General features: G+C 42.9%; 1 protein-coding gene and 1 long non-coding RNA gene across 12 annotated transcripts in view; both read right to left on the bottom strand.

Moving 5' to 3' along the window:
* The window catches only part of SIRT6 (sirtuin 6), a 77,870-nt gene extending 77,073 nt beyond the window's left edge, over window positions 1-797 (bottom strand). For 6 of the 11 annotated variants that reach the window (XR_009152772.1, XM_058163638.1, XM_058163637.1 and 3 more), the window contains exon 1: window positions 621-795. Coding sequence is in view for 10 of the 11 variants with exons in the window: in XM_058163638.1 (XP_058019621.1) it covers window positions 621-686 (66 nt within the window). In the remaining variant the exon portion in view is untranslated. Of the gene's footprint in view, window positions 1-620 lie in introns of all 11 variants that reach the window. The other 5 variants (XM_058163636.1, XM_058163635.1, XM_058163634.1 and 2 more) reach the window with 2 other exon arrangements.
* Window positions 798-12,146: 11,349 nt separating this feature from the next.
* Window positions 12,147-19,588, bottom strand: LOC131188398 (uncharacterized). Its single transcript, XR_009152773.1, has 2 exons — window positions 19,253-19,588; window positions 12,147-13,578 (listed from the first exon to the last, which is right to left on the bottom strand). It is a non-coding gene; the product is annotated as an uncharacterized LOC131188398 (long non-coding RNA).
* Window positions 19,589-25,956: the final 6,368 nt, after the last annotated feature.

Genomic DNA, 25,956 nt, shown 5'->3' with positions numbered 1-25,956 from the left:
AATTAATTATATTATATTATAATTATATTATATTATTAATATAATAATATAATTAATTATATTATTATATTAATATTATTTATTTATTTATTTATTATATTAATTTAATATAATTATAATTATATTAAATATAATTATAATTAATTATTAATATAATAATATAATTAATTATATTATAATATAATAATATAGTTATTACATACTTATGCTTATATATATATGCTTATATGTTATATAGTTATTTTCATGCTTATGCTTATATATATATATACTGTTGTGACAAAATAAATAAATAAATAAAAATAAAAATAACATAAATCAGCTCCCTCAAGCCCCCCCTTCCCCCCCCCCACTGGCCTCAGTGGAGGCCCCTGTGCCTCAGTTTCCCCCCCCCCTTCGGTGCCTCAGTTTCCCTCCAGGCTCTCCTTCCCTCCCAGCTTCAGGCTCTTGAACCCCCCACCCCGCCCCCCACCCCCGCTTTCGTGCCTCAGTTTCCCCCTAGTGAGGCCTTCGCCCACCCCAAACGGTCCCCTCAGGCGGGGGCGGGGCTGGCAACGTTCCCATGGCAACGAGGCCTCCTCCGGCCTTTCTCCCCCACCCACCCCCACCCCACCCCTCACCTCCGGGAGGCCGCACTTCCCTTTGTCCGCGTAGGGCGACAACCCCGCCGCGTAATTCACCGACATCCCGTCGCTGCCCTCGCCGCCCGGCTACGTCTTCATCGTTTCTTTGGGAATCATTGTGGGGGGGGGGAGAGAGGACACCCTCCCCTCAGCGTATAACTTCCGGTTGGGGCGGGAGGGGGGGGGAAAGAAAAGAAGGCCGGAAGGCCTTTTAGTTGCGCATGCGCATTCCGGGAGTATTAAGTTGTTGCGGGGCTGGTGGGGGAAATAATGTTCGCCATCTTAGTTTTGGGCGGAGAGCTCGGCTTTCTTTGGAAAGGGGTCGGCGTCGCGGGCGCCATGTTTGGTGCTGGTCTTGAGGAGGGAGGCGGCCATGTTTGGGAATGGTATAGAGAGAGAGAGAGAGAGAGAGAGAGAGAGAATGTGTGGTCGCGGATAGGTGGAGTTGCCGGCGTCGCCATCTTTGTTTTGGGCAGTTAGGGCGGGAAATAGGGAGGGGGAGTAGCATGTAGCGCACCTGGGGTGTTTTTTTTTTTGAGGGGGTTGCATTTTTGGGGAGAAAGAGTTCAAATACCGCCCCCCCCCTAAATTAAGGACATGGCAACGTGGTTCAAGGTTTAAAAACATGCTGATCTTTGAACATCTTAGGAAAAAGGTGCTTTTTCAAGAGGCAACTGGGTTTTCTTGTTTTTTTTTTCCTTTGAAGACGTTTCGCTTCCCATCCCAGAAGCTTCTTCAGCTCTGACTGGATGGTGGGGAATAGAAGGATTTATAATTCCTTGCAGACAGCTGGTCATTGGCATCCTTCTAGAGCAGGGGTGTCCAACCTTGGTCCCTTTAAGACTTGTGGACTTCAAAGCTGGCTGAGGGACTCTGGGAGTTGAAGTCCACAAGTCTTAAAGGGACCAAGGTTGGAGACCCCTGTTTTGAGAGTCCTTGAGGCCACTTGGAGGTTTATTTGTGTCCTCAGGGTTACCTGACTGGATCCTGTAATCTGCAATTTTCTTCCCCCTGGAAATCCATTCCTACTTCCACCCCATTCCAAGGGGGTTCATCCCAAACTGCATTGCTAAAAGTCTGTAGAGATTCTCAGTCATCCAGGTCATGGTTGTCCCAAAAGGGGCTTTTTTTCATAAAGCAACTGGACTTTCTTGTTTAACTACTCAGGTGACCCTGAGGACACAGAGAAACCTCCAAGTGGCCTCAAGGGCTCTCTAAAAGGATGCAAATGACCAGCTGTCTGCAAGGAGTATAAATCCTTCCGTTCCCCACCATCCAGTCAGATGGTGAAGAAGATAGGATAAAATTAGAAACGAATAGGATTAGAATAGAATAGAATAGAATAGAATAGAATAGGAATGGAATGGAATGGAATGGAATAGAATTGAATAGGAATGGAATGGAATGGAGTAGAATAGGAATAGAATAGAGGAAAAATAGGATAGGATAGGATAGGATAGGATAGGATACGATAGGATATTGGAATGAAGGATAGTATAAGATAGGATAGGATAGAATTCAGGGTAGGATAGGATAGGATAGGATAGAATATTGGAATGAAGAATAGGATATGATAGAATAGAATAGGATAGGATAGGATATTGGAATGAAGGATAGGATAGGATAGGATAGGATAGGATAGGATATTGGAATGAAGGATAGGATAAGATAGGATAGGATAGAATTCAGGATAGGATAGGATAGGATATTGGAATGAAGGATAGGATAAGATAGGATAGGATAGAATTCAGGTTAGGATAGGATAGAATAGAATAGAATAGAATATTGGAATGAAGAATAGGATAGGATAGAATAGAATAGAACAGAATAGAATAGAATAGAATAGAATAGAATTCAGGATAAGATAGGATATGATAGAATAGAATAGAATATTGGAATGAAGAATAGAATAGGATAAGATAGGATAGGATTCAGGATAGGATAGGATAGGATAGAATATTGGAATGAAGAATAGAATAGGATAAGATAGGATAGGATTCAGGATAGGATAGGATAGGATAGGATATGGGAATGAAGGATAGGATAGAATAAGATAGGATAGGATAGGATAGGATATTGGAATGAAGGATAGGATAAGATAGGATAAGATAGAATTCAGGATAGGATAGGATAGAATCGAATATTGGAATGAAGAATAGGATAGGATAGGATAGGATAGGATAGGATAAGATAGAATAGAATAGAATAGGATAGAATTCAGGATAAGATAGGATAGGATAGGATAGGATAGGATATTGGAATGAAGGATAGGATATGTTATGTTATGTTATGTTATGTTATAAGATAGGATAGGATAGAATTCAGGATAGGATAGAATAGAATAGAATAGAATAGAATAGAATATTGGAATGAAGAATAGGATAGGATAGAATTCAGGATAGGATAGGATAGAATTCAGGATAGGGCCTCTGGTGGCTCAGACTGCTAAGACAGTCTGTTATTAACACAGCTGCTTGCAATTACTGCAGGTTCAAGTCCCACCAGGCCCAAGGTTGACTCAGCCTTCCATCCTTTATAAGGTAGGTAAAATGAGGACCCAGATTGTTGAGGGCAATAAAAGTTGACTTTGTATATAATATACAAATGGATGAAGACTATTGCTTAACATAGTGTAAGCCGCCCTGAGTCTTCGGAGAAGGGCGGGATATAAATGCAAATAAAAATAAAAAATAGGATAGGATAAGATAAGATAGGATAGGATAGGACAGGACAGAATAGAATAGAAAAGGTGGGAGGTAAATTTGTAAAGGCAATAGAGAATATAAGGCAAACATATTGATGGTTTAGGATGTTTAGCATGCGGAGCCCTCTCTGCAGGCAAGCAAGCCATCGCCCAGCTCAACTCCACCGCGTGTGTGCGCACGCCTACCCGCTGGCCAGCTGATTTTCGGGTCTCTGGCGCAGGGGCGGGACGCATGCGGGATACGCATGTGCATGCACAGGGGGTCTCGCATCCATGAGCAAAGGTGGGGGAAGCATAGGGGGAGCGGTGTACCTCCCTGCGCTAAACCAGGCCATGGGGAGGGTGTAGAGCCCCCTCCAGCAGCCTGTTTTTGGTCCCAGGAGGCTTAAGATGTTGTAAAAAAAAGACTCCTCTGGCGATCCCAGCTGAGTTGCCTGATCATCGGAGGCTTTTAAAGGCATTTTAATCCACAGGACATGATATTGACTTTAAAAAGACCAGAACTATCGCCAAAACTGAACACTTTAACAACAGAATAATCAGAGAAGCCATCGAGATAGAAAAACGCCCACACAGCATGAACAAACGAGATGATACCTCCCGCCTACCAGCCATTTGGAAACCCACCCTTATTGACAAACGAGTCCCTAACACGAGGAATGACACCAGACCCACACTCACGAGGTCCACACAGGATGTCACCACCACACATCCACCCAGAAAGCAGACCCAAACCCACACTGATCAGGAAGCACGACCAAGGACCAGAAGCCAGACCGCAGCTGCAACATTAGCCATTTCAAACCCCTCCAATCCATACATACAGCAGACAGACACCCACTATGAAGATGTAGCACGACCACAAACACGAAGCCAAACAACAGCAATGCAGCTCACCAGCTCAAATCCCCCTGCAACTCAGACTAATCTGAGCACAACCAAGCCCCCACCCAAACAGGACACACCCCAAGCCAATCAGAGCACAAAAAAAACCCCATCCAATCAGAGCACAGCCAAGCTCCCACCCAATCAGTTCAAACCCCCACTAGCAGTTAAAAAGGAAGAAACAGCTGCAATCACACATTGCTCCCAGAAGCACGAAGCTGAAGCCTGAAGATGACGAATGAGACTTCGTCGAAACGTCGCCAAGACACTTCCAATTTTACGCGGGAGAAAACCCGAATAACCAAAGACCTACATATAAACACCCGCGAAAACCTCAGAAAACAAGTATATATATATATATATATATATATATATATATATGTATGTATGTATGTATGTATGTATGTATGTATATATATGTTTGTTTTCTGAGGTCTCCACCCAATCAGAACACAGCCAAGCTCCCAACCAATCAGTGCAAACCCCCACTAGCAGTTAAAAGGAAGAAACAGCTGCGATCACACATTTCTCCTAGAAGCATGAAGCTGTAAACACCTAGCCTGAAGATGACAAATGGGACTTCGTCGAAACGTCGCCAAGACACTTCCAATTTCATGCGGGAGAAAACCCGAATAACCAAAGACCTACATATATATATGTATGTTTTAAAACTCTGGGAGTTGAAGTCCACAAGTCTTAAAGGGACCAAGATTGGAGACCCCCTGCTCTAGAATAACTATCCTTACCACCTGCTAGGTTAGCTAAAACACTTAAAAATATGTCTAGCAAATGTTGGAAACGTAATAAAAAAACAAATGGGCACATTTTATCGTATATGTGGTGGGCTTGTGGTAAAACGAACAAAAAACTGGGCAAAAATACACAGGTGGCTAGAAAAGATAATAGGAAAATATGTAGATTTTAAACCCGAACGGTTTTTATTAGAGATGATATCAGAAAATTTTGATAAGAAAAGTATGCAGCAGTGAGGATTATCTTCGCACAATATTGGAAAAATGATGAAACATCGCAAAATGAAGAGGTAATTAAGAAGATATTAGATTGTGAAAATCAAAGAAAAAGAAGACAGAATATTATTAAACATGGAACTTGTTTTACCACGGGTTGGAAAAAAGGAGTGGAGAGTAAGAATGGAAACTGTATTGCTAAGCAAATTAAAATACCCAGACAACACAATTATTAAGCACGAAGAAATGTAATTAATAGAAAATTAATAAAATACACATTAGGATAACTATCGTAGCTGTTGCAGGAAAAAAACGAGACCCAAAAACTCAGAATCAAAGGTAGTTTGTATTTCATTTGCGCAAACAAAATAGATCCAGATTGATAGGGCCAAACCCGAACCTGGACAACCTCCTTGGGCCGGTTTAGCTCTGCCTGGTAAGGCCTGTTATTAAGAACACAAAGCCTGCAATTACTGCAGGTTCGAGCCCGGCCCAAGGTTGACTCAGCCTTCCATCCTTTATAAGGTAGGTAAAATGAGGACCCAGATTGTTGGGGGGGCAATAAGTTGACTTTGTAAATATATACAAATAGAATGAGACTATTGCCCTATACATTGTAAGCCGCCCTGAGTCTTCGGAGAAGGGCGGGGTATAAATGTAAACAAAAAAAAAAAAAATGGACAAACAAACGTTTTTATACCTGGGAAAACACGGAAACATACTTCATAACAGCATCATCCCAGCCTTGATCAGTTATTGGTTCATACAGATGTGGAAAAAAAGCAGTTTAGAAATCTTGCTCCCCCCACCCTTCTTCCGACAGGAAGCTAGCATTTCCTGCCAAGAAATACTTTGCAGCATAACTCGTGTAGTTAGACATAATGTGTGAAATTGTGGTTTGCTCTTTTAACATTGTTCTTCACCTATTTCTGTTATCTACAGAACAATCTTGTTTTTGACTTACTTTTCAGGGTTCTGCCTTATAGCAGAGGCCTTCCTACACACAATTCTCAAACTTCAGCCTAGCTCGTGAGATTACAAATGTATGCAATGTATTTTCTTCGGAGACTAGCGTGTCTTCTGACAGTTTCTGCAAGAAACAAGAAACTGTTTCCCACGGGTGGAAATGGATCAAGGAGAGAAATTCAACCTAGAAATAAGGAGAAATTTCCCGACGGTGAGAATAATCCACCCATGGAGCGGAAGTTGCCTTCAGATGTTGTGGGAGCTTCATCACTGAAGGCTTTCAAGAAGAAATAGCTGTCAGAAATAGCACTGGGTCTCCTGCTTGGGCGGGAGGTTGGACTAGATAGAATAGAATAATTTAAGACTTAAATTTAATAATTTAAGATGACCTACATTTGAGCCCCATCCCAACTCTTATTTATGCTCTGCTCCAAAAACATTTTTTTCACTGTATTTTTAATTCCTCTCTTTCGTTCATTTTTGTTGCCTGTATATCCCTAGTTGTGAGAAATGCACTCGCTAGTCAGAAACTGGAACAGGGTCACGTTGAAAGAAACGTCCATCTGGGTTCAGTTCCAAGTGGGGAAGAAAGACAGTGGAAACATGGCGGCTGCTTGGAAAGATGATTTAATGGTAGGCAGGACCACATGGTTTGAGGTCCTAGGGGAGGGGGAAAGGGAAGAGATGCCGAGAGAGCCCCCAGTTTTATATACCCTCTCTGGGCTTTTGAATTTGAGCTTGTATTCTGATTGGTTGTCAGACTCCCATGGGGCCATGCAGGGGCAACTCCCAGGCTTGGTTGACTCGTGCTGGGTGATGATGTAATGAAAGGCATTCTTACTATGGCTCTGCCTGAAGGAGGAGCCACCCCAACGAAGCTGTCGAAGTGCTGTCCCGGTGTTTGGAAGCCGTACCGGTCTGGATGGGGAGAAACAGGCTCAAGCTCAATCCCTCCAAGACGGAGTGGCTGTGGATGCTGGCACCCGGTACAGTCAGCTGCAACCGCGGCTGACTGTTGGGGGCGAGTCACTGGCCCCGACGGAAAGGGTGCGCAACTTGGGCGTTCTCCTGGATGGACGGCTGTCTTTTGAAGATCATTTGACGGCCGTCTCCAGGAGAGCTTTTTACCAGGTTCGCCTGGTCCGCCAGTTGCGCCCCTTCCTAGACCGGGATGCCTTATGCACGGTCACTCGTGCGCTCGTGACATCTCGCTTGGATTACTGCAATGCTCTCTACATGGGGCTCCCCTTGAAGGGCATCCGGAGGCTGCAGTTGGTTCAGAATGCAGCTGCGCAGGTGATAGAGGGAGCCCCTCGTGGCTCCCATGTTGCACCTATCCTGCGCAGACTGCACTGGCTACCTGTGGCCTTTCGGGTGCGCTTCAAGGTTTTGGTCACTATCTTTAAAGCGCTCCATGGCATAGGGCCGGGTTACTTACGGGACCGCCTACTGCCACCGATTGCCTCCCACCGACCCGTACGCTCTCACAGAGAGGGACTCCTTAGGGTGCCGTCCGCCAGGCAGTGCCGACTGGCGACACCCAGAGGAAGGGCTTTCTCTGTGGGGGCTCCCACCCTCTGGAACGAGCTTCCCCCAGGGTTGCGCCAACTTCCCGACCTCCGAACCTTCCGCCGCGAGCTTAAGACACATCTATTTATTTGCGCAGGGCTAGCCTAGGGTTTTTAGTTTTAAATTTAGTTTTAATGGGGTTTTATACTATTTTAGTGATATTTTAATTTCGGCCTAATTAATAAGTTTTTTAATTGTTGTTTTTATTTGTATTATTCTTTTTATTTGGCTGTACACCGCCCTGAGTCCTTCGGGAGATAGGGCGGTATAAAAATTCGAATAAATAAATAAAATAAATAAAATAAAATTCTTTGTTATCATTCTAAGTCAGGGGTCTCCAACCTTGACAACTTTAAGACTTGTGGACTTCAACTCCCAGAATTCCTCAGCCAGCTTTGCTGGCTGAGGAACTCTGGGGGTTGAAGTCCACAAGTCTTAAAGTTGCCAAGGTTGGAGACCCCTGTTCTAAGTCATATTGCATTTCTTAGTACTTACTGGTCCTTAAAAACGTATGAAAGCTGCAAAAACAACGTTTAACTATTATTGCTTTTCTTACAATTCTTCCCTTTTCTTTTTTCTTTTTAAAAAACACCATTGTCGCTTTTTTTGGGGGGGGCACGTTCCTAGCATATGGTCCTATATATGAGCATAACAAATTCACACAATACTTGGGTCAACCAGAAATAAGGTTTATTAAGAAAAGCTGTTCGCAAAGAGTTGGGGAGACTTCGGCTTGGCAGAGCGACGGAAGCCCACCCCAAAGTTACAGATCTCGGCATATTTTATACATTGCTTTCACCGGCCGCCGGTCCTTCCTAGCCAGGCCCAGTTGATAGGTCTGGTTCAGTCACATGTTTTCCGGCCGCCTATCAATCGACCATCACCCCTAAATGTATAAAATTACATCAAGCCCTTATGGTCACCCAGACTTGCTAAGGAATCAAACACACACACACACCCCAATATCTCATCCCTTTGATCAGTGAACTTGTTACACAAGAATTATAGCGTAGTTAAAAATTAAGCTAAAGCAACATTTCGAGAGACCAGCTTAATGAAGCAAAAATGACATTTGAGCCAGGACGAGATGCATTCTTGCCCCACTTCAAGGCGAAAACTTGACTATTCTTTGTTTCTGATAACAGATTAATTGCTCTACACCCCCTGTCAGTTCTGGTCTCTTGATCAGAGAGATAAAGAGGGGAAAGAGACCCCCCTCACAGGAAATTGGAAAGAAAGAGGCCCCTTTACAGGAAATTGTGGCTTATATGTTAAGATACTAACTCTAAATCGTTTAAACAAAGGATATACCTTATATAAATGTATCCTATGTCTTTCATAAGATATATGGTGCTCTACTTTATATAGGAGATTATATCTTATATTGAGTTCTACCTAAACAAGGGTTAAATTGCAACCTATGACCATCATTTGTGTTGTAAATGTTGTACCTTTGATGAAGGTTTTTTTTTCTTTCTTTTTCTTTTCTTTTATGTACACTGAGAGCATATGCACCAAGACAAATTCCTTGTGTGTCCAATCACACTTGGCCAATAAAAATTCTATTCTATTCTATTCTATGACTATCATTAAGTGTTGTAAGTGTTGTACTTTGATGAAGGTATCTTTTCTTTTATGTACACTGAGAGCATATGCACCAAGACAAATTCCTTGTGTGTCCAATCACACTTGGCCAATAAAAATTCTATTCTATTCTATTCTATGACTATCATTAAGTGTTGTAAGTGTTGTACTTTGATGAAGGTATCTTTTCTTTTATGTACACTGAGAGCATATGCACCAAGAGAAATCCTTGTGTGTCCAATCACACTTGGCCAATAAATATTCTATTCTATTCTATTCTATTCTATTCTATTCTATTCTATTCTATTCTATTCTATTCTATTCTATTCTATTCTATAAGATTAGTTAGGCCTGTGTTGCTAAGCACCCATCCCCTGCAACTCCTTTCAGTTCTCATCTTCCTGGCATTCCCCTGCTCTTGTTTTTCTGTACAATTCAGTACCTGGTAGGTATTCTCAAGCCAGGCACTGGTATAGGGGTTGCCACAAAGAAGAGGGAGTCGGGCTGTTCTCCAAAGGGTAGAACACCTGAGGGTAGAACAAGAAGCAACGGGTGGAAACTGACCAAGGAGAGAAGCAACTTGGAACTAAGGAGAAATTTCCTGACAGTTAGAACAATTAATCAGTGGAACAACTTGCCTGCAGAAATTGTAAATGCTCCAACACTGGAAATTTTTAAGAAAAAGTTGGATAACCATCTGTCTGAGATGGTGTAGGGTTTCCTGCCTGGGCAGGGGGTTGGATTAGAAGGCCTCCAAGGTCCCTTCCTATTCTGTTGTTATATCCAGAGGTCAAGCATCGGTCAATCATGACTGTGCTTTAGCTATGTAATATTGTGGCTATACTTTTAAAATACTAACTCTAGACCAGTAAATAAAGAATATAATATAGCCAGAGATGGGCTGCTGCCTGTTCGGAAAGGTTCGGGCGAATCGGTAGTTCCGACCAGCGGCTGGGCCCGCCCACCCACCTGGGCGCTATCCCGTCCTATAAAGTCGCCGTAGTTTTTGAAGCCAATTTTTCTGCTAGAGTGGTGGGACCTTGTAAGGTGATTGTCCCATTAGGTGCGGTGTTATTTGGAATAAAATAAAACCTACTTCCTAGCATTACACACACACATACTCTTCCTTTCTCTGCCAATATCAGGCCTAGAACCATTCTGTTTTTCCAGGTGGCATATTCTCCTGGTGGCATCTAATTGTGCAACTCTGTCCTTCACAGCCTCCCATGTGTAATTGATAAATCTCTGTTGGTTACAGTAGTTAGAATTGATCCCATCCACATTCTTGTTTATAGCTGCTAGAAACAGTACCAGTTCGCCGATGGAACTACGCGAGACAATAACTTGGAAGCAGCAAAGAGATTATTCACGTATTTGCAAACGCGGGGCGCACAGGTAGACCCACAACGAAGCATGCATCAGCTTTCTAACCCCTTACACAAGCTTTCCGTGCCTCCTCCTTTGTTGGCACAGCAATTCTATCAAAAAGGCGGTGACTATAGTGGAAACAGACAATATACCCCAACACCTGTGCACATGTTTCACTTTCAGAGTTTAACCATAACCTACTTTTTGCTCAATCTTTCTTTGTGTTTCTACTTGCGGTTTCTGTCAGGTGCTTATCTAATGTCACATCAGCAGTGACTTTTCCACCCGGCACATAACGTTATAAGCATTTATTTTGGAAACCACAGCAATTTCATTTTTCGTAGGAGTCACCCACCAAAATAATGAATCGAACCCAGCAGCAAACTGCTTTCGGGCCTTCTATTCATCAGGGTCTTCTCTAGAGACCCCCATTGGCATCCAGGTACACTCCATCCTCTAAGGAGTTCCTGAAACATTTCTTTGTATTCTATTTATGTTCTTTTATTACCATATTTTTCCCCCCAACAATGCCACGGTAAACGGGATATCCAATTGAACAGTTGCACAAATCCCTGTCCAATTTGTAGGGGGAAGTACATGCCTTAGTATCTTACCCCCCACAGTACCCCCACAAGTCAGCTCTAGGAATGCTCACTCTGGAGTCATTCCTTCTTCCATGCTGCTGTGGTTGCATCTACGGTTTCCATCCGTGGTTCCAGTTCTCCTACCTTCTTGGCAGAACCCACATCTCGCCTGGTAAGGCATGCAATGCGGTTTTCCAAAAAGGCTGCAGAGAACACAAGTGGTTTCTTAACATCCCGGCTTTTTCCTGGTGGAAACAGGAGAGGAAGAGATCTACTACCACTCTCATTTCCCCCCCAGGCCGTTCCATGTTAATTAAAGAGCCAATAATATACATCTCATGCCAACTGGGGTCCGTCCAAGTGGAAAGGGACCAGGACCACATTTATAGCAATTGCTTTTATTTAAACCTCTCTCTCTCTCTTTTTTTTTAACCAAACATTTCACCCAGTCTACCCAGGCATTTTTTTTATTTCCATACCCAGTTTTGGTTTCCAAAAAAAAAAAAAAAGTTTTGTCTCGAGTTGTTTATTTCCACTATGGTCGCTGCTCTGGTATCCTTGAGTGGGGCAAAAGGTTGAATTTTGGGCATTTGGCTTTAGTAGTTCCTTTGGCTTTAAACCAGCAGAATCCTGAAACAAGATCCCAAAGGAACTTTTCCTGCTGCATCAATCCCCATACTATACAGAGTATGACTGATTTGCTTCACACTCTTTGCAGTCAGGCTAATTATATATATAATATATATATGGAAAAATACCATAAAAATATTAACAGAATTAACCAAGTTATCTTGCTTATATGGTGCAAGCTTTTTTTTTTTTTTTGAATTTATATCCCGCCCTTCTCCGAAGACTCAGGGCGGCTTACACTGTGTTAAGCAATAGTCTTCATCCATTTGTATAATATATACAAAGTCAACTTATTGCCCCCCCAACAATCTGGGTCCTCATTTTACCTACCTTATAAAGGATGGAAGGCTGAGTCAACCTTGGGCCTGGTGGGACTTGAACCTGCAGTAATTGCAAGCAGCTGTGTTAATAACAGACAGACTTAGTCCGTTGAGCCACCAGAGGCCCTTAGGAAAGTATAGAGAACTTGCTAAATGTAATCATGCGCATAGCGACCTATGTACTAGATAATTCCTGTAAAAGAACATATTGCAAGATGTGACTACCGAAAGTAACAGATGGTTTAAGATAATACCCATATATGGAAATATAGTAAGAGAACCAATTATGAAAACTTCTCCTTTTTTTACATACGTTTTGCTTTGGTATAGCTAGATAAGAGTAACGCCTCAGGTGAGGCTGGGATTGCAAAATCTATAAATGACACACCTTGGGCGTAGCCCGGGGTTCAGAATTTGGCATGTTAATGCTGTGAACCTTTGCACAAATAAACATGTTTTCTCTGTCCCTTCGTGGTCTTGTGTCCTGAATCGGTAACAAGATTTGCTGCTACAAGACGAGCCTTTTAAAATCATTTTTTTTACAGCCTCTTCAGCCAAAGAGGTTGTAGAAAAAATGCTTTGAAAGGATTCTGACGATCCCAGCTGAGCCGCGTGATCATCAGAGGCTTTTTTTTTTTACTTTTAAAAGCATTTTTTCAGCGGAAGAAAAAGTGTTTTTAAAAGTAAAAAAAAAAACCGTCTGGTGATCGCGTGGCTCAGCTGGGCATGGGGTGGGGGGGCGGCAGGGATTTTTGCTACCGGTTCTCCAAACCACCCGCCGCCATCACTACTGGATCGGGTGATCCGGTCCGAACTGGGAGCATTTCACCCCTGATCCTGTCAGAGCTGAAGAAGCTTCCAGGATGGGAAGCAAAACATCTTCAAAAGAAAAAAAAACAAAACCCCAAGAAAGTCCAATGGCCTTTTGAAAAATCCTACCTTGTTCTATATTTCTAGCACCAAACAGAATATTTATTTAAACCAAGGACCAAATCCCCACCCCCACCCCAATGCCATTACGCTTAACCCCTTTGGCCATGGCAACGGTCAAATAAACTGTGACCTGAAAACAAACTACCTGTGGGTTAAAAAAATCCCGATAATCTTTTTGCCATGGGTCCCTAAAAGCGAACGTATTATTTTATCGTCTCAAGAGAAGGGAGTCACCAGAAAGTTGTAGCGTCCACTTTTTCTACTTGTGGAGCTCCCTTCAGCCCGGTGTAAGGGGTCCAGCAGCTGTCTCAGGGGTCAGCGGCAGCACTTGGAAAGGGCCTTCTACTCCAGGACGTAGTCTGGATTGTCTCCTGGATCGGATAAAGGCCCAGTTCTCCAGGCTGGATGCTGTGTAGACTGCATGGAACGAAAAGGGCTTCATTTCTGAAGAGAGACAGAGAAAAGAGGACAGCCGCAGTATATAATTCTTAAGACCGACATGGTTTAGTCTCCAAGTGGGGTATTTCTCCCACTCCACTTTGTTGTTGTTTGGTCATTGTAAATCGACTACAGGTAGTCCTCGACTTACGAAAGTTCACTCAGTGGACTGTTCAAAGTTACAACAGCGCTTTAAAAAAAAGGGCCGGCGATGTCAAAATTCAGCGGTTCAGACATACGCCCGTACGCAGCGGACAACCGGTTCAGACATACGCCCGTCGCTGTGTCCCGGGGGGGGGGGGGGAGCTGTCACGTGATTCCTCTTTTTGCGACCTTCTGACAAGCAGAGTCAAATGGGGAAAGCAGATCCATTGAACAACCGTCTGACTAACGTAACAATTGCGGGGATTCGCTGAACAAGCCTGGCAAGGAAAGTGGTATAAGGGGGCAAAACCCGACTTAAGGAAGGTCTCATTTAACAACGGAGGTTCGGGGCTCAGTTGTGGTCGTAAGTCGAGGACTACCTATATAAGCCCCAGTCCTTTTTACTGCCCAAAAGTCACTTTTCCAATTTCTTGAGAATTCCCAAAATAAGATATTGCAAAGCTGGGAAGCTACACAAGAATGTATATATATATTTTTTTTGCTTTCACAGCTGAAAAAAAAAGAGGGGTGGGGGAATAATAATTTGTCTTGTGTCAGGTAGACTATACTTGTCTATGGAGGCTCTATTGAAAATTGTCATATTTTTTTTTCTTTCTCTTCCCCCTTTCGCCCTGATGAGAGGCCTTGTTATGAGAATGAAGATAGATGGATGGACAGACGGACGGACATACAGACAGACAGAAGTATTTACTAAAACATGTTGTAAATAACACATTCAGGATTTTAAAAGGTGAAGCCGCCCAGGCTTCACTGATAATAATTCAAATCATTCTTGGGGGAGCACATCAAAAAAGCAACAGGGTAGCTGAGAAAATAAACGATTGCTTCCCCCTGCCCGGAGCCAGGCAGAGTAAAAATAGCTTATACAAAACTTTTTCAGAGTTTAGGAAACCAGTTATCTTAGTTTCAGAGAGCTAAGCCTTCAAAGCATAAAACAGGAAGAAAATTGCCATTAACATTTACAGAAGAGGCTGACTAAAGCCGTCCTCCTAGAGCTGAAGACAAGGGGGGAAAAATCGGCCAGCCCAAAAACACTCAGCAGACCCTCCTCGTTAAAGCAGGATTTGAATTTGTTGCATTCAATTTTGGTCTCCACGATGTAAAAAGGATGTTGAGACTCTAGAAAGAGTGCAGAGAAGAGCAACAAAGATGAATATTTGCAGATCCCTCGCATCCTGGACATAAACTGTTTCAACTCCTACCCTCAAAACGACGCTATAGAGCACTGCACACCAGAACAACTAGACACAAGAACAGTTTTTTCCCGAAGGCCATCACTCTGCTAAACAAATAATTCCCTCAACACTGTCAGACTATTTACTGAATCTGCACTACTATTAATCGTTTCATAGTTCCCATCACCAATCTCTTTCCACTTATGACTGTATGACTATAACTTGTTGCTGGCAATCCTTATGATTTATATTGATATATTGATCATCAATTGTGTTGTAAATGTTGTACCTTGATGAACGTATCTTTTCTTTTATGTACACTGAGAGCATATGCACCAAGACAAATTCCTTGTGTGTCCAATCACACTTGGCCAATAAAATTCTATTCTATTCTATTAGGGGACTGGAGGCTAAAACATATGAAGGACGGTTGCAGGAACTGGGTATGCCTAGTTTAATGAAAAGAAGGACTAGGGGAGACATGATAGCAGTCTTCTAATGTTTACACACCCAAATTTTATCAAGTCAGGAAGAGTAATTACATACAAAGATTTGTTAAATAAAATACAGGACATCTAGGAAAAATCTGAACGAAGAAGGAAGAGAACTTGAATGGTGGGCGTATCTCCAAGTACAATCAAAATAAATGAACGACCAAAAAGGAATGGTGCATAATGGAATTAGATAAAACTTTATTAGGAACAAAGGAGAAGGTGATAAGGGAAATATATCATTTATTGGATATGTTAAAGGAACAAGTAAAAGAAACATATTCATTTGGAGTAAAAATTTTGGCTATGGCATCGATTTAGACAATTGGCAGGATTTATGGGAAAGAAATTTAAAAATGACTCTAGCTACCACGTATAAAGAAAATCTATACAAGATGATCTATAGGTGTTATCTCCCACCCACAAGACTTGCAAAAATGAGCAAAAATTATTCACCAATGTGTTGGAAGTGTGAGGTATTACGGGGGACCTTTTATCAAATATGGTGGGAATGCCCAAAAGCTAAAAAAAAATTGCCAATGGATAAAACAATGGTTGGGAGAGATATTAATGCAAAATATAGATTTAAAACTGGAATTCTTTTTATTGGATATTACAAAGGACAAATACAATAAGGGTACAATTTATCTAGTGTTACATATATTAACAGCAGCAAGATTGGCCTTTGCACAAAAATGGAAAAATAAAGAAGTACTAGCTAAAATCTTAACTTGTGCGGAAATGGACAGGTTGATGCTGGAACTCAAGGATAAGAGCGAATCAGAGTATTATGAAATCTGGAACAAATTTTATTATTGGATGGAGAGGAGGAAGAATGTTGAAATAAAGGATTATTGATGAATTGAATGTTTAGTAATGTTTATGCTAGTCATCTATGAGAGATAGGAATGAACATGTTACATTGACATTGTTACATGTAACATGTTACATTGATGTAACATTCACAGATGAAAGAACCCAAGAGTTTGAAATGTGATAACTAATATAAATATCTACAGCGCTAAGGAATGGTTTTTGTTGTAGCGTAAAAATTGATGAAAATGTATAAACCGGGAAAGTCAAACCATGTCCAATGTTTTTAAATTTGTATTATTAATAAAATTATTTTTTTAAAAAAAGATGTGGAGACTCTAGAAAGAATGCAGAGAAGAGCAACCAAGAGGATTAGGGGACTGGAGGCTAAAACATATCAAGAACAGTTGCAGGAACTGGGCGTGTCTAGTTTAATGAAAAGAAGGACTAGGGGAGACATGATAGCAGTCTTCCAATATCTCAATATCCCATAAAGAAGAAGGAGTCAAACTATTCTCCAAAGCACCCGAGGGCAGGACAAGAAGCAATGGGTGGAAACTGATCAAGGAGAGAAGTAACTTAGAACTAAGGAGAAATTTCCTGATAGTGGGAACAATTAATCAGTGGAACAACTTGCCTCCAGAAGTTGTGAATGCTCCAACACTGGAAGTTTTAAAGAAGATGTTGGATAACTATTTGTCTGAGGTTGTGTAGGGTTTCCTGCCTAAGCAGGGGGTTGGACTAGAAGACCTCCACGGTCCCTTCCAACTTTGTCATTCTGTTTTTCTGTAACTTTAAGGTTGATTGGGCGTTCTTGAAATGCCGGACCAGAAAACAAGTGCGCCCACCCACCCCTCCACTAATTTTTAAAATTCATCCATTTAGCTGGTTCTTTCCCCCTCCTTCCTCTAGGGCATTCGTTTTTCCAGTGCCCCCTTTCTTTACAGTTGGCACATTGATCCTTTCCTAACGTTGTTTTGACTTTTCTCTCGTCCCACTGTTCAGGAAAGCCACATTGAAAATGTCCACCCCTTCCGCTATGGAAAAACTCTACCTCCGAGGTCGGCCAGGTTGGTTGCCAAAAGTGGTCTTGGCCTCGCCCCAGAGCTCTCCCTCTCCCTCTCATCCCCATTCCCCTCTCTCTCATCCAAGGTCCCCTTTCTCCTCTCTGCGGGGCTGGCTCCTCTATCCTTTGCTTCACGGCTTGGTTTACAACGGACGCCAACATTTTTGCTTTCTTCTGTTCTTCTTCTTCCCTTTTTACATAGATCTTTTGAGCTTTTCCGAGCAGGTCTGCTAAGGTTTTATCACCCCAGCAGTCCATTTTCTGAATTTTCTTTCGGATATCCGGATAGGCCTTGGTCACGAAATGGACCTTTAGGACAACCTGTGTTACAGGGTCTTCCGGATCCATGCCAGCATACTTCCTCACCTGATCTATCAGCCTTTCTAAAAACTCTGACGGAGGTTCTTCCTTTCTTTGGGATATCTCAAACGCTTTGGTCAAATCCTTTGGAACGGCCTCCTGGATCCCTTGGATGATCAGGCGCCTGAAGTCCGCCAAGTAAGTTCTGTGCAGTGGATTTGTACTGATCCACCCAGGGTTCACCTTAGGGACTTTTTCCTCTGCCGCCTTGACCCCGACTCCTGGAGAGTGGTGTTTCTCCCATGCCTTTAAGGCGGCTTTTCTGATCAAGCCAATTTCCTCTCCCGAAAAGAGAATGTTTAAAATCGACATCAGATCGGTCCAAGTGTAAAGGTTGGGCCCTAAGAACTGATCCAACTGTTCGGCTAGGCCTCTGGGATCTTCAGTGAGTGATTTCATCTCTTGCTTGAAACTCCTAACGTCGCTGCTGGTCAAGGGCACATCAACAAATGCAACTTGTCTATTGCTTATTGGCTCCTCAGGAGGAAGGAACCTGGCCCCATTGGATTGGCCTTGCCCCACAGGAGAAGTTTCCCACTCTGGGAAGGGAACATTTTGGACACCCAGCTCCCTTCTCAAGCCTGGGTGTGATTGTCCATTAGAGTCCAGTTCCGGTTCTAGCGGAGTCGACAGTCCCACAGTCGCCGGACCTCTTTGCTGGTCTATTAAACGCAGAGCTGAACTGGGGGCTTCCTCATATTCCTGATAAGGGGGTGGGGGCAAAGAATCCAGGGGTTCCCAAGGCTTTTGACCCTGTCCCACCTCCCTTCTCAAGCTTGGATGTGATTGTCCACTAAGACCCGGTTCTGGTTCCAGTTCTACAGGAGTCGGCGGTCCCACAGTCGCCTGGTCTATTAAATGCACAGCTGAACTGGGGGCTTCCTCCTGTTCCTGATAAGGGGGTGGGGGCAAAGAGTCCTGAGGGTCCCAAGACTCCCTTCTCACACCTGGATATGATTGTCCACTAGGATCTGGTTCAAGTTGTGGTTCTAGCAGAGTCGACGGTCCCACGGTCGCCTCGTCTATTAAACGCACAGCCGAACTGGGGGCTTCCTCCTGTTCCTGACCCTGGGGTCCATCAAGGGTTGGGGGCAAAGAGTCCCAAGGCTTGTTGGGTCCCTCCTGTCTCTTTGGAGCTCCCATCCTGGTCCTCGGCTGTTCAGACTGAATAACATGGCAACTTCCTTTCCAACAAGAGGCGTATTCGGATTCCTCCTGGGAGAAAGGTTTCTTTTTGTTGACGTAGATGTTCAACGTCTGGCAGAGCCAGTTCTCTTCCGATCCATACCATGGCCAGAAGACGGTGGGTGGTCTAATGCTTTCCCTGGTCCACACCGAACAACAATACTTAATCATTTTCTTCTTATCCTTGGACCAGGTGCAGGGATTATCTTTCCAATCCTTCAGCATCTTGCCCAATGGACTATCCGGAGGGATCCTGGCCAGGCTGTTTGAGTCCATGTCTCCTTTGTCTTCCTCAGGCCCAGAATTCTCGTTTCCCATTCCCCCCCCCCTCTCTCTCTCTCTCTCTCACACACACACACACACTTTCAAGAGTCTCACAAAATGTCCCAACCACCAAGGCAATACTTATGTCCAAGTTTTCTTACCGTGGTCTGTGCACGCCGGGTTGCTGGCTGGGATGCCCACTTATTTTCTCCTACTCCCCTCTTGGTTGCTGCTGAGTCACTAGTACGACCGTATCCTGGGATTGCAGTCAGTCGGAGGAGATGGACGACCCCTCCCACCAGTGAAAGGAGGGGGGATTGGCCCTTTTAAAATCCCAGAGGAGCCCTCCCCCCCCAAAAAAAAATATTGTGAGAAATGCGACAAGGTCATTAAGTGAAGCAGTAAGCAGTTCTATTGTTAAATACGTTCTTGCAAGAAGTGGGGTTGGCTAGCAAAAGTAGGCATACCCAAGAATAGATTTCAAGAGCCCTTTTATCCCCTCGGCCCGAAGCGCAAATCCTTCCCATGTCATCCTATTTGAGGAGAAACACAGTTTACAAAGTTTCTGGAACGCCCACTTCTCCCCCCCACTTTTTGGAATTTCCCTCCCTTTACAGTCTTCCCCCACCCCTTATCTAGTCCTCCCCCTCACTTCTTAAAGCTGCTTGTTGTTGTTTTTATTAGCAATGCGTGCTAATTTTGCTTAACCCACAGATCCTGCTTCCTTGGAACTTGGAGGGGATGTTTTAAAGTTATCAGAATAAAGAGTTAATAAAGCTTGTGCTCACGAAGCTCCAATCTTGATTGCAGAAAATATGATTTCAGTAACAGAGTTGTTAATGCCTGGAATAAACTACCTGACTCTGTGGTCTCTTCCCAAAATCCCCAAAGCTTCAACCAAAAACTGTCTACTATTGACCTCACCCCATTCTTAAGAGGTCTGTAAGGGGGCATGCATAAGAGCACAAGCGTGCCTACCAACAAAATAAATAAATAAAAATAAAAATAAATAAGTAAACATGGAATACAATATAATGAGTTGTAATCTTCGTAGAGTACCATGCAGCTTAGGGAAAAGACATATTATACATTGATATAAGGTGTATCCTTTGTTTAAATTATTTACAGTTAATATAACCATACAGACAGCCGTGTTTAAATGTTCTTTTACTGATAATTTCCTGTAAGCCTGCAAAGAGCCTCTTTCTCTCTAATTTCCTGTAAGGGGCCTCTTTTTCTCTTTCTGTTTGAGACCAGAACTGGCAGAAGCAATTTATTTATTTATTTGTCGTAACAATATATACAAGCATTACATAAAGGATTATATAATATATAAACATATATATGAGGAGAAACAAGGTAATATAAACATATATATATATATAGGGGAAGAAACAATAGGACAGGAACAGTAGGCACTTTTGTGCTCTTATGCACGCCCCTTACAGTCCTCTTAGGAATGTGGTGAGGTCAACCGTGGATAGATTTTGAGTAAAGCTTTTGGGATTATGAGAAGAGACCACAGAGTCAGGTAATGCATTCCAAGCATAGGTAATTCTGTTACAGAAATCGTGTTTTCTGCAATCTAAACTGGAGCGGTTGACATTGAGTTTAAATCTGTTGGTAGCTCTTGTGTTATTGTTATTGAAACTGAACAAGTCATTGACAGGAAGGACATTACAACGGATGATTCTATGAGCTAAACCCAGGTCCTGTCGAAGGCGACGGAGTTCCAAGTTTTCTAGACCCAGGATATCAAGTCTGGTGGAATAAGGTATTTTATTGGTTTTGGAGGAGTGGATTAATTAATTGATTAATTAATTAATTAATTAACAGATTAATTAATTAATTAATTAATTAATTAACAGATTAATTAATCTGTTATCAACTCTCCAGAAACAGGGAATGGTCAAATCCGGCCTTGACTGGGTTAAAAACGCATCAAATTCAAACTCGCTTTAACATCTTTCAAGAGAACTAAGATAGATAGAGAGGAGACAGAACAACCTCCAGGACAAAGATGGCTAGTAGCCATTCGGTGCCTACGGAAATAGACAGCCAACCATAGGTGGAACTTTGAGTAAGAGCGAAAAGTGCACTAAAATAATTAGGAAGAGTCCCAAATTGTAAATAGATCTGACCAGTGAGGGGCTAAGAACATGGGTTTTGTTATTTGTTAACTTGTTGGAAGAAATATCCATCTGGGTTCAGTTCCAAGTGGGGACAAAGACACTGGAAACATGGAGGCTGCTTGGAAAGATGGTTTAATTGTGGTCACGATCACATGGCTTGAGATCCTGAACAGAAAAGGGATGAGATCCTGTGCGCTCCCTGGCTTTATGCTTTTTCTGAGCTTTGAACTTTCTGGAGCACAGGAAGAGTATCCTGATTGGTTGTCAAACTCCCAGGTGGTCTAGGGGTCTTAGCTAACGTTGTAGGTTGTCTCTCAAGCTTGCTTGAGCCTTGCCATGTGGTGAGTTTCTGTTGCTAGATGAGTCCTATTGTGTTGCAAATGATGGTCCATTGACAAAGGTGGGGGGATTGAGTGAGCTTGGCTGAAGCCTTAATTGCCCATTGACAAAGGTGGGGAGAATGAGTTTCTACCTTTGACCCATTGACAAAGGTGGGGGGAGTCAGGAAGCTGCTTTGTCTTTAAAACATGTTTCTCCATTTCTCATCCAGGGAAATATATTCTGCCTTTTAAATATTTTCTAAAATATTTCATTCTTCTAGGAGGGGGGTGGGTGCTAAATTCCTACAAACTAACGTAGTTACTTTCATATTTTCATCTGATTTATATTCTTTCTTTTAAAGTGATGTTCAAGATTTGTTAGCTTTTAACATTCCTAAACTGATAAGCAAGCTGGAGGCTAGCTCCTGATAAGAAAAGTTTGTTCATGCAAATTGGGGTCTGGCTTATCTCTCTTGTGAACCCTAAACAACCTTTCTCTTTACAATTTATTCCCCTTCAGACCTCATTTTAATAAACATGTATGCTACTATCCTGTCCAACCAACTTTCCTCTTTCAGACTTCTTTGTTATGTTAACTATAAAAGGGGATGTAACAGTGGCGGGTTTCAATTTTTTTTACTAGCGGATCTGTGGGCGTGGCTTGGTGGGCATGGCAGGGGAAGGATACTGCAAAATCTCCATTTCCTCCCCACTCCAGGGGAAGGCTTCTGTAAAGTCTCCATTCCCTCTCCACTCCAGGGGAACGATAATGCAAAATCCCCATTCCCTCCCCATTCCATGAGAAATCTCAATTTCCTCCCCACTCCAGCAGAAGGTTATTGCAAAATCCCCATTTCCTTCCCACTCCAGGGGAAGACTTCTGTAAAATATCCATTCCCTCTCCACTCCAGGGGCAGGATACTGTAAAGTCTCCATTCCCTCTCCACTCCAGGGGAACGATAATGCAAAATCCCTATTCCCTCCCCATTCCCCATCCCCAGGGCCTCTGGTGGCATTAACACAGCTGCTTGCAATTACTGCAGGTTCAAGTCCCACCAGGCCCAAGGTTGACTCAGCCTTCCATCCTTTATAATGTAGGTTAAATGAGGACCCAGATTGTTGGGGGCAATAAGTTGACTTTGTACATAATATACAAATGGATGAAGACTATTGCTTGACATAGTGTAAGCCGCTCTGAGTCTTCGGAGAAGGGCGGGATATAAATGCAAATAAAAAATAAAAAAAAATTAAAAATCCCATGGGAAGGATACTATAAAATCTCCATTTCCTCCCCACTCCAGCGGATGGTTACTGCAAAATCCCCATTTCCTCCCGATCAGCTGGGACTCAGGAGGCAGAGAATAGATGGGGGTGGGGCCAGTCAAGAGGTAGTATTTACCAATTTTCTGAACTACTCAAAATTTCTGCTACCGGTTCTCCAGAACAGGTCAGAACCTGCTAAAACCCACCTCTGGGGCACACCTGGAATAACTGCATCCAGTTTGGGTCACCACGTTACAAAAAACAGAGGTTGAGACTTTGGAAAAAGTGCAGAGAAGAGCAAGTAAGTTGATTAAAGGCCTGGAGACTAAAACATATGAAGAAAGGCTGTAAGAAGTGGGTTTGGCCAGTCTTGCAATTTGCATACCGAGCAAATAGATCAACAGATGATGCTGTTAATATGGCTCTGCACTACATCCTACAACATCTTGAGTCTCCAAAGACCTATGCAAGGGTCCTTTTTGTAGACTAGTTCAGCATTCAATACCATCATTCCAGACATTCTTCTAACTAAGCTAAACCAGCTACAGGTACCGGAACAGACTTGTAAGTGGATCACAAGCTTCCTAACAAACAGGAAGCAGCAGGTGAAGCTAAGCAAGATCACATCAAATACCTGTACAATTAGCACAGGGGCCCCCCAAGGCTGTGTGCTCTCCCCACTTCTCTTCTCTCTGTATACCAATGACTGCATCTCCAATGATCCATCTGTTAAGCTACTGAAGTTCGCAGATGACACAACAGTGATTGGTCTCATTCGAGACAATGACGAATCCGCATATAGACGAGAGGTCGAACGACTAGCCTTGTGGTGCAACCAAAACAATCTGGAACTGAACACACTCAAAACCGTAGAAATGGTGGTAGACTTTAGGAGAAACCCTTCCATACTTCCACCTCTCACAATACTTGACAACACAGTATCAACAGTAGAAACCTTCAAATTTCTGGGTTCTATCATATCGCAAGATCTCAAATGGACAGCTAACATCAAAAACATCATTAAAAAAGGACAACAAAGAATGTTCTTTCTGCGCCAACTCAGTAAGCTCAAACTGCCCAAGGAGCTGCTGATCCAATTCTACAGAGGAATTATTGAGTCTGTCATTTGCACCTCTATAACTGTCTGGTTCGGTTCTGCAACCCAACAAGAAAAACACAGACTTCAGAGGATCATTAGAACTGCAGAAAAAATAATTGCTACCAACCTGCCTTCCTTTGAGGACCTGTATACTGCATGAATCAAGAAGAGGGCCATGAAAATATTTGCAGATCCCTCGCATCCTGGACATAAACTGTTTCAACTCCTACCCTCAAAACGACGCTATAGAGCACTGCACACCAGAACAACTAGGCACAAGAACAGTTTTTTCCCGAAGGCCATCACTCTGCTAAACAAATAATTCCCTCAACACTGTCAAACTATTTACCGAATCTGCACTACTATTAATCGCTTCATAGTTCCCATCACCAATCCACTTATGACTGTATGACTATAACTTGTTGCTGGCAATCCTTATGATTTATATTGATATATTGACCATCAATTGTGTTGTAAATGTTGTACCTTGATGAACGTATCTTTTCTTTTATGTACACTGAGAGCATATGCACCAAGACAAATTCCTTGTGTGTCCAATCACACTTGGCCAATAAAAAAAAAATCTATTCTAAAAAAAAATTCTATTCTAAAATAAGCTAAGGATCGGAGTTCCCGCTTTGAATGAGGAATCCCTTTTGTCTGAATATTCTGATAAATTGTAATAAAATGACATTCCTATCTCGGTTTGTCTCATTGGAAAATATGCACACCGACGCACGAGCCTGAAAAAGCTATATTTGGCCATCACCAATCCTTCAGGGAAAAGACTTAAAGGCTGGGAAGCTCCACCATGGAGTAAAATGATTCAGAAATTGGGGCTGGCCAAAGGAAAAAAAAAAGCCTTCTTAGTCTTCCTACCTGGGCTTTAGCAGGTAATATGTATTAGCAGGTAATAGCCAAAAAAGCCAATACAATCCTTGGTTGTATAAACAGAGGCATAGAATCAAAATCATGTGAAGTCTTAGTATAGATTTATAAAGCGTTAGTACGCCCACACGTGGTGGGTTTCAAATTTTTTTACTACTGGTTCTGTGGGTGTGGCTTGGTGGGCGTGGCATTGCTTGGTGGGTGTGGCAGGGGAAAAATACTGCAAAATCTCCATTCCCTCCCCAATCCAGGGGAAGGATTCTGCAAAATCCCCATTTCCTCCTGGTCAGCTGGGACTCGGAAGGCAGAGAATAGATGGGGACGGGGCCAGTCAGAATTTTTACTACCGGTTCTCCGAATTACTCAAGATTTTCGCTACCAGTTCTCCAGAACTGGTCAGAACCTGCTGAAACCCACCTCTGGGGCACACCTGGAATAACTGCATCCAGTTTGGGTCACCACATTACAAAAAACAGAGGTTGAGACTTTGGAAAAAGTGCAGAGAAGAGCAAGTAAGTTGATTAAAGGCCTGGAGACTAAAACATATGAAGAAAGGCTGTAAGAAGTGGGTTTGGCCAGTCTAGAGGAAAGGAGGACTGTGGGGGCGCGGGACATAATAGCAGTATTCCAGTATTTGAAGGGCTGCCCCAAAGAAGAGGGGAGTCAAATTATTTTCCAAAGCACCTGAGGGCAGGACAAGAAGCAAGGGATGGAAACTCATCCAGGAAAGAAGCAACCTGGAATTGAGGAGAAACAGTGAGGATAATTAACCAGTGGAACTACCTGCCTCCAGAAATTGTGAGTGCTCCATCACTGGAAGTTTTTAAGAAGAAATTGGACAAGTATTTGTCTGATATAATATAGGGTCTCCTGCTTTGGGGCGGGGGTTGGACAGGACCTCCAAGTTCCCTTCCAATTCCACTATTCTGTTATTATTCTCTTAGCCTTCCTCCTTTGCCTCTCAGCCTCAAGAGGAGCAGCCTCTCCTGAGAAGCCTCAGAGCTCTTCTGCCGCCTTTGCCTTCGCCTTCGCAAACCCTCAGAAATTGGAGGGAGTCTCCAAGGGCAACAGTGGGCAGAAATTGCTGGCAGCCTGTGATTGGCTGCAGAAGAGGAAGCCATCACCCAATCGGAATGCCCATATTTCCCGCCCTTTTCCCCCCC

The sequence above is a fragment of the Ahaetulla prasina genome, chromosome 1 (assembly GCF_028640845.1).
Source record: "Ahaetulla prasina isolate Xishuangbanna chromosome 1, ASM2864084v1, whole genome shotgun sequence".
In the NCBI taxonomy this organism is placed as follows: domain Eukaryota; kingdom Metazoa; phylum Chordata; class Lepidosauria; order Squamata; family Colubridae; genus Ahaetulla; species Ahaetulla prasina.
Note: the sequence above shows the minus strand (reverse complement) of the source record. Positions and strands in the feature narration are given on the sequence as shown.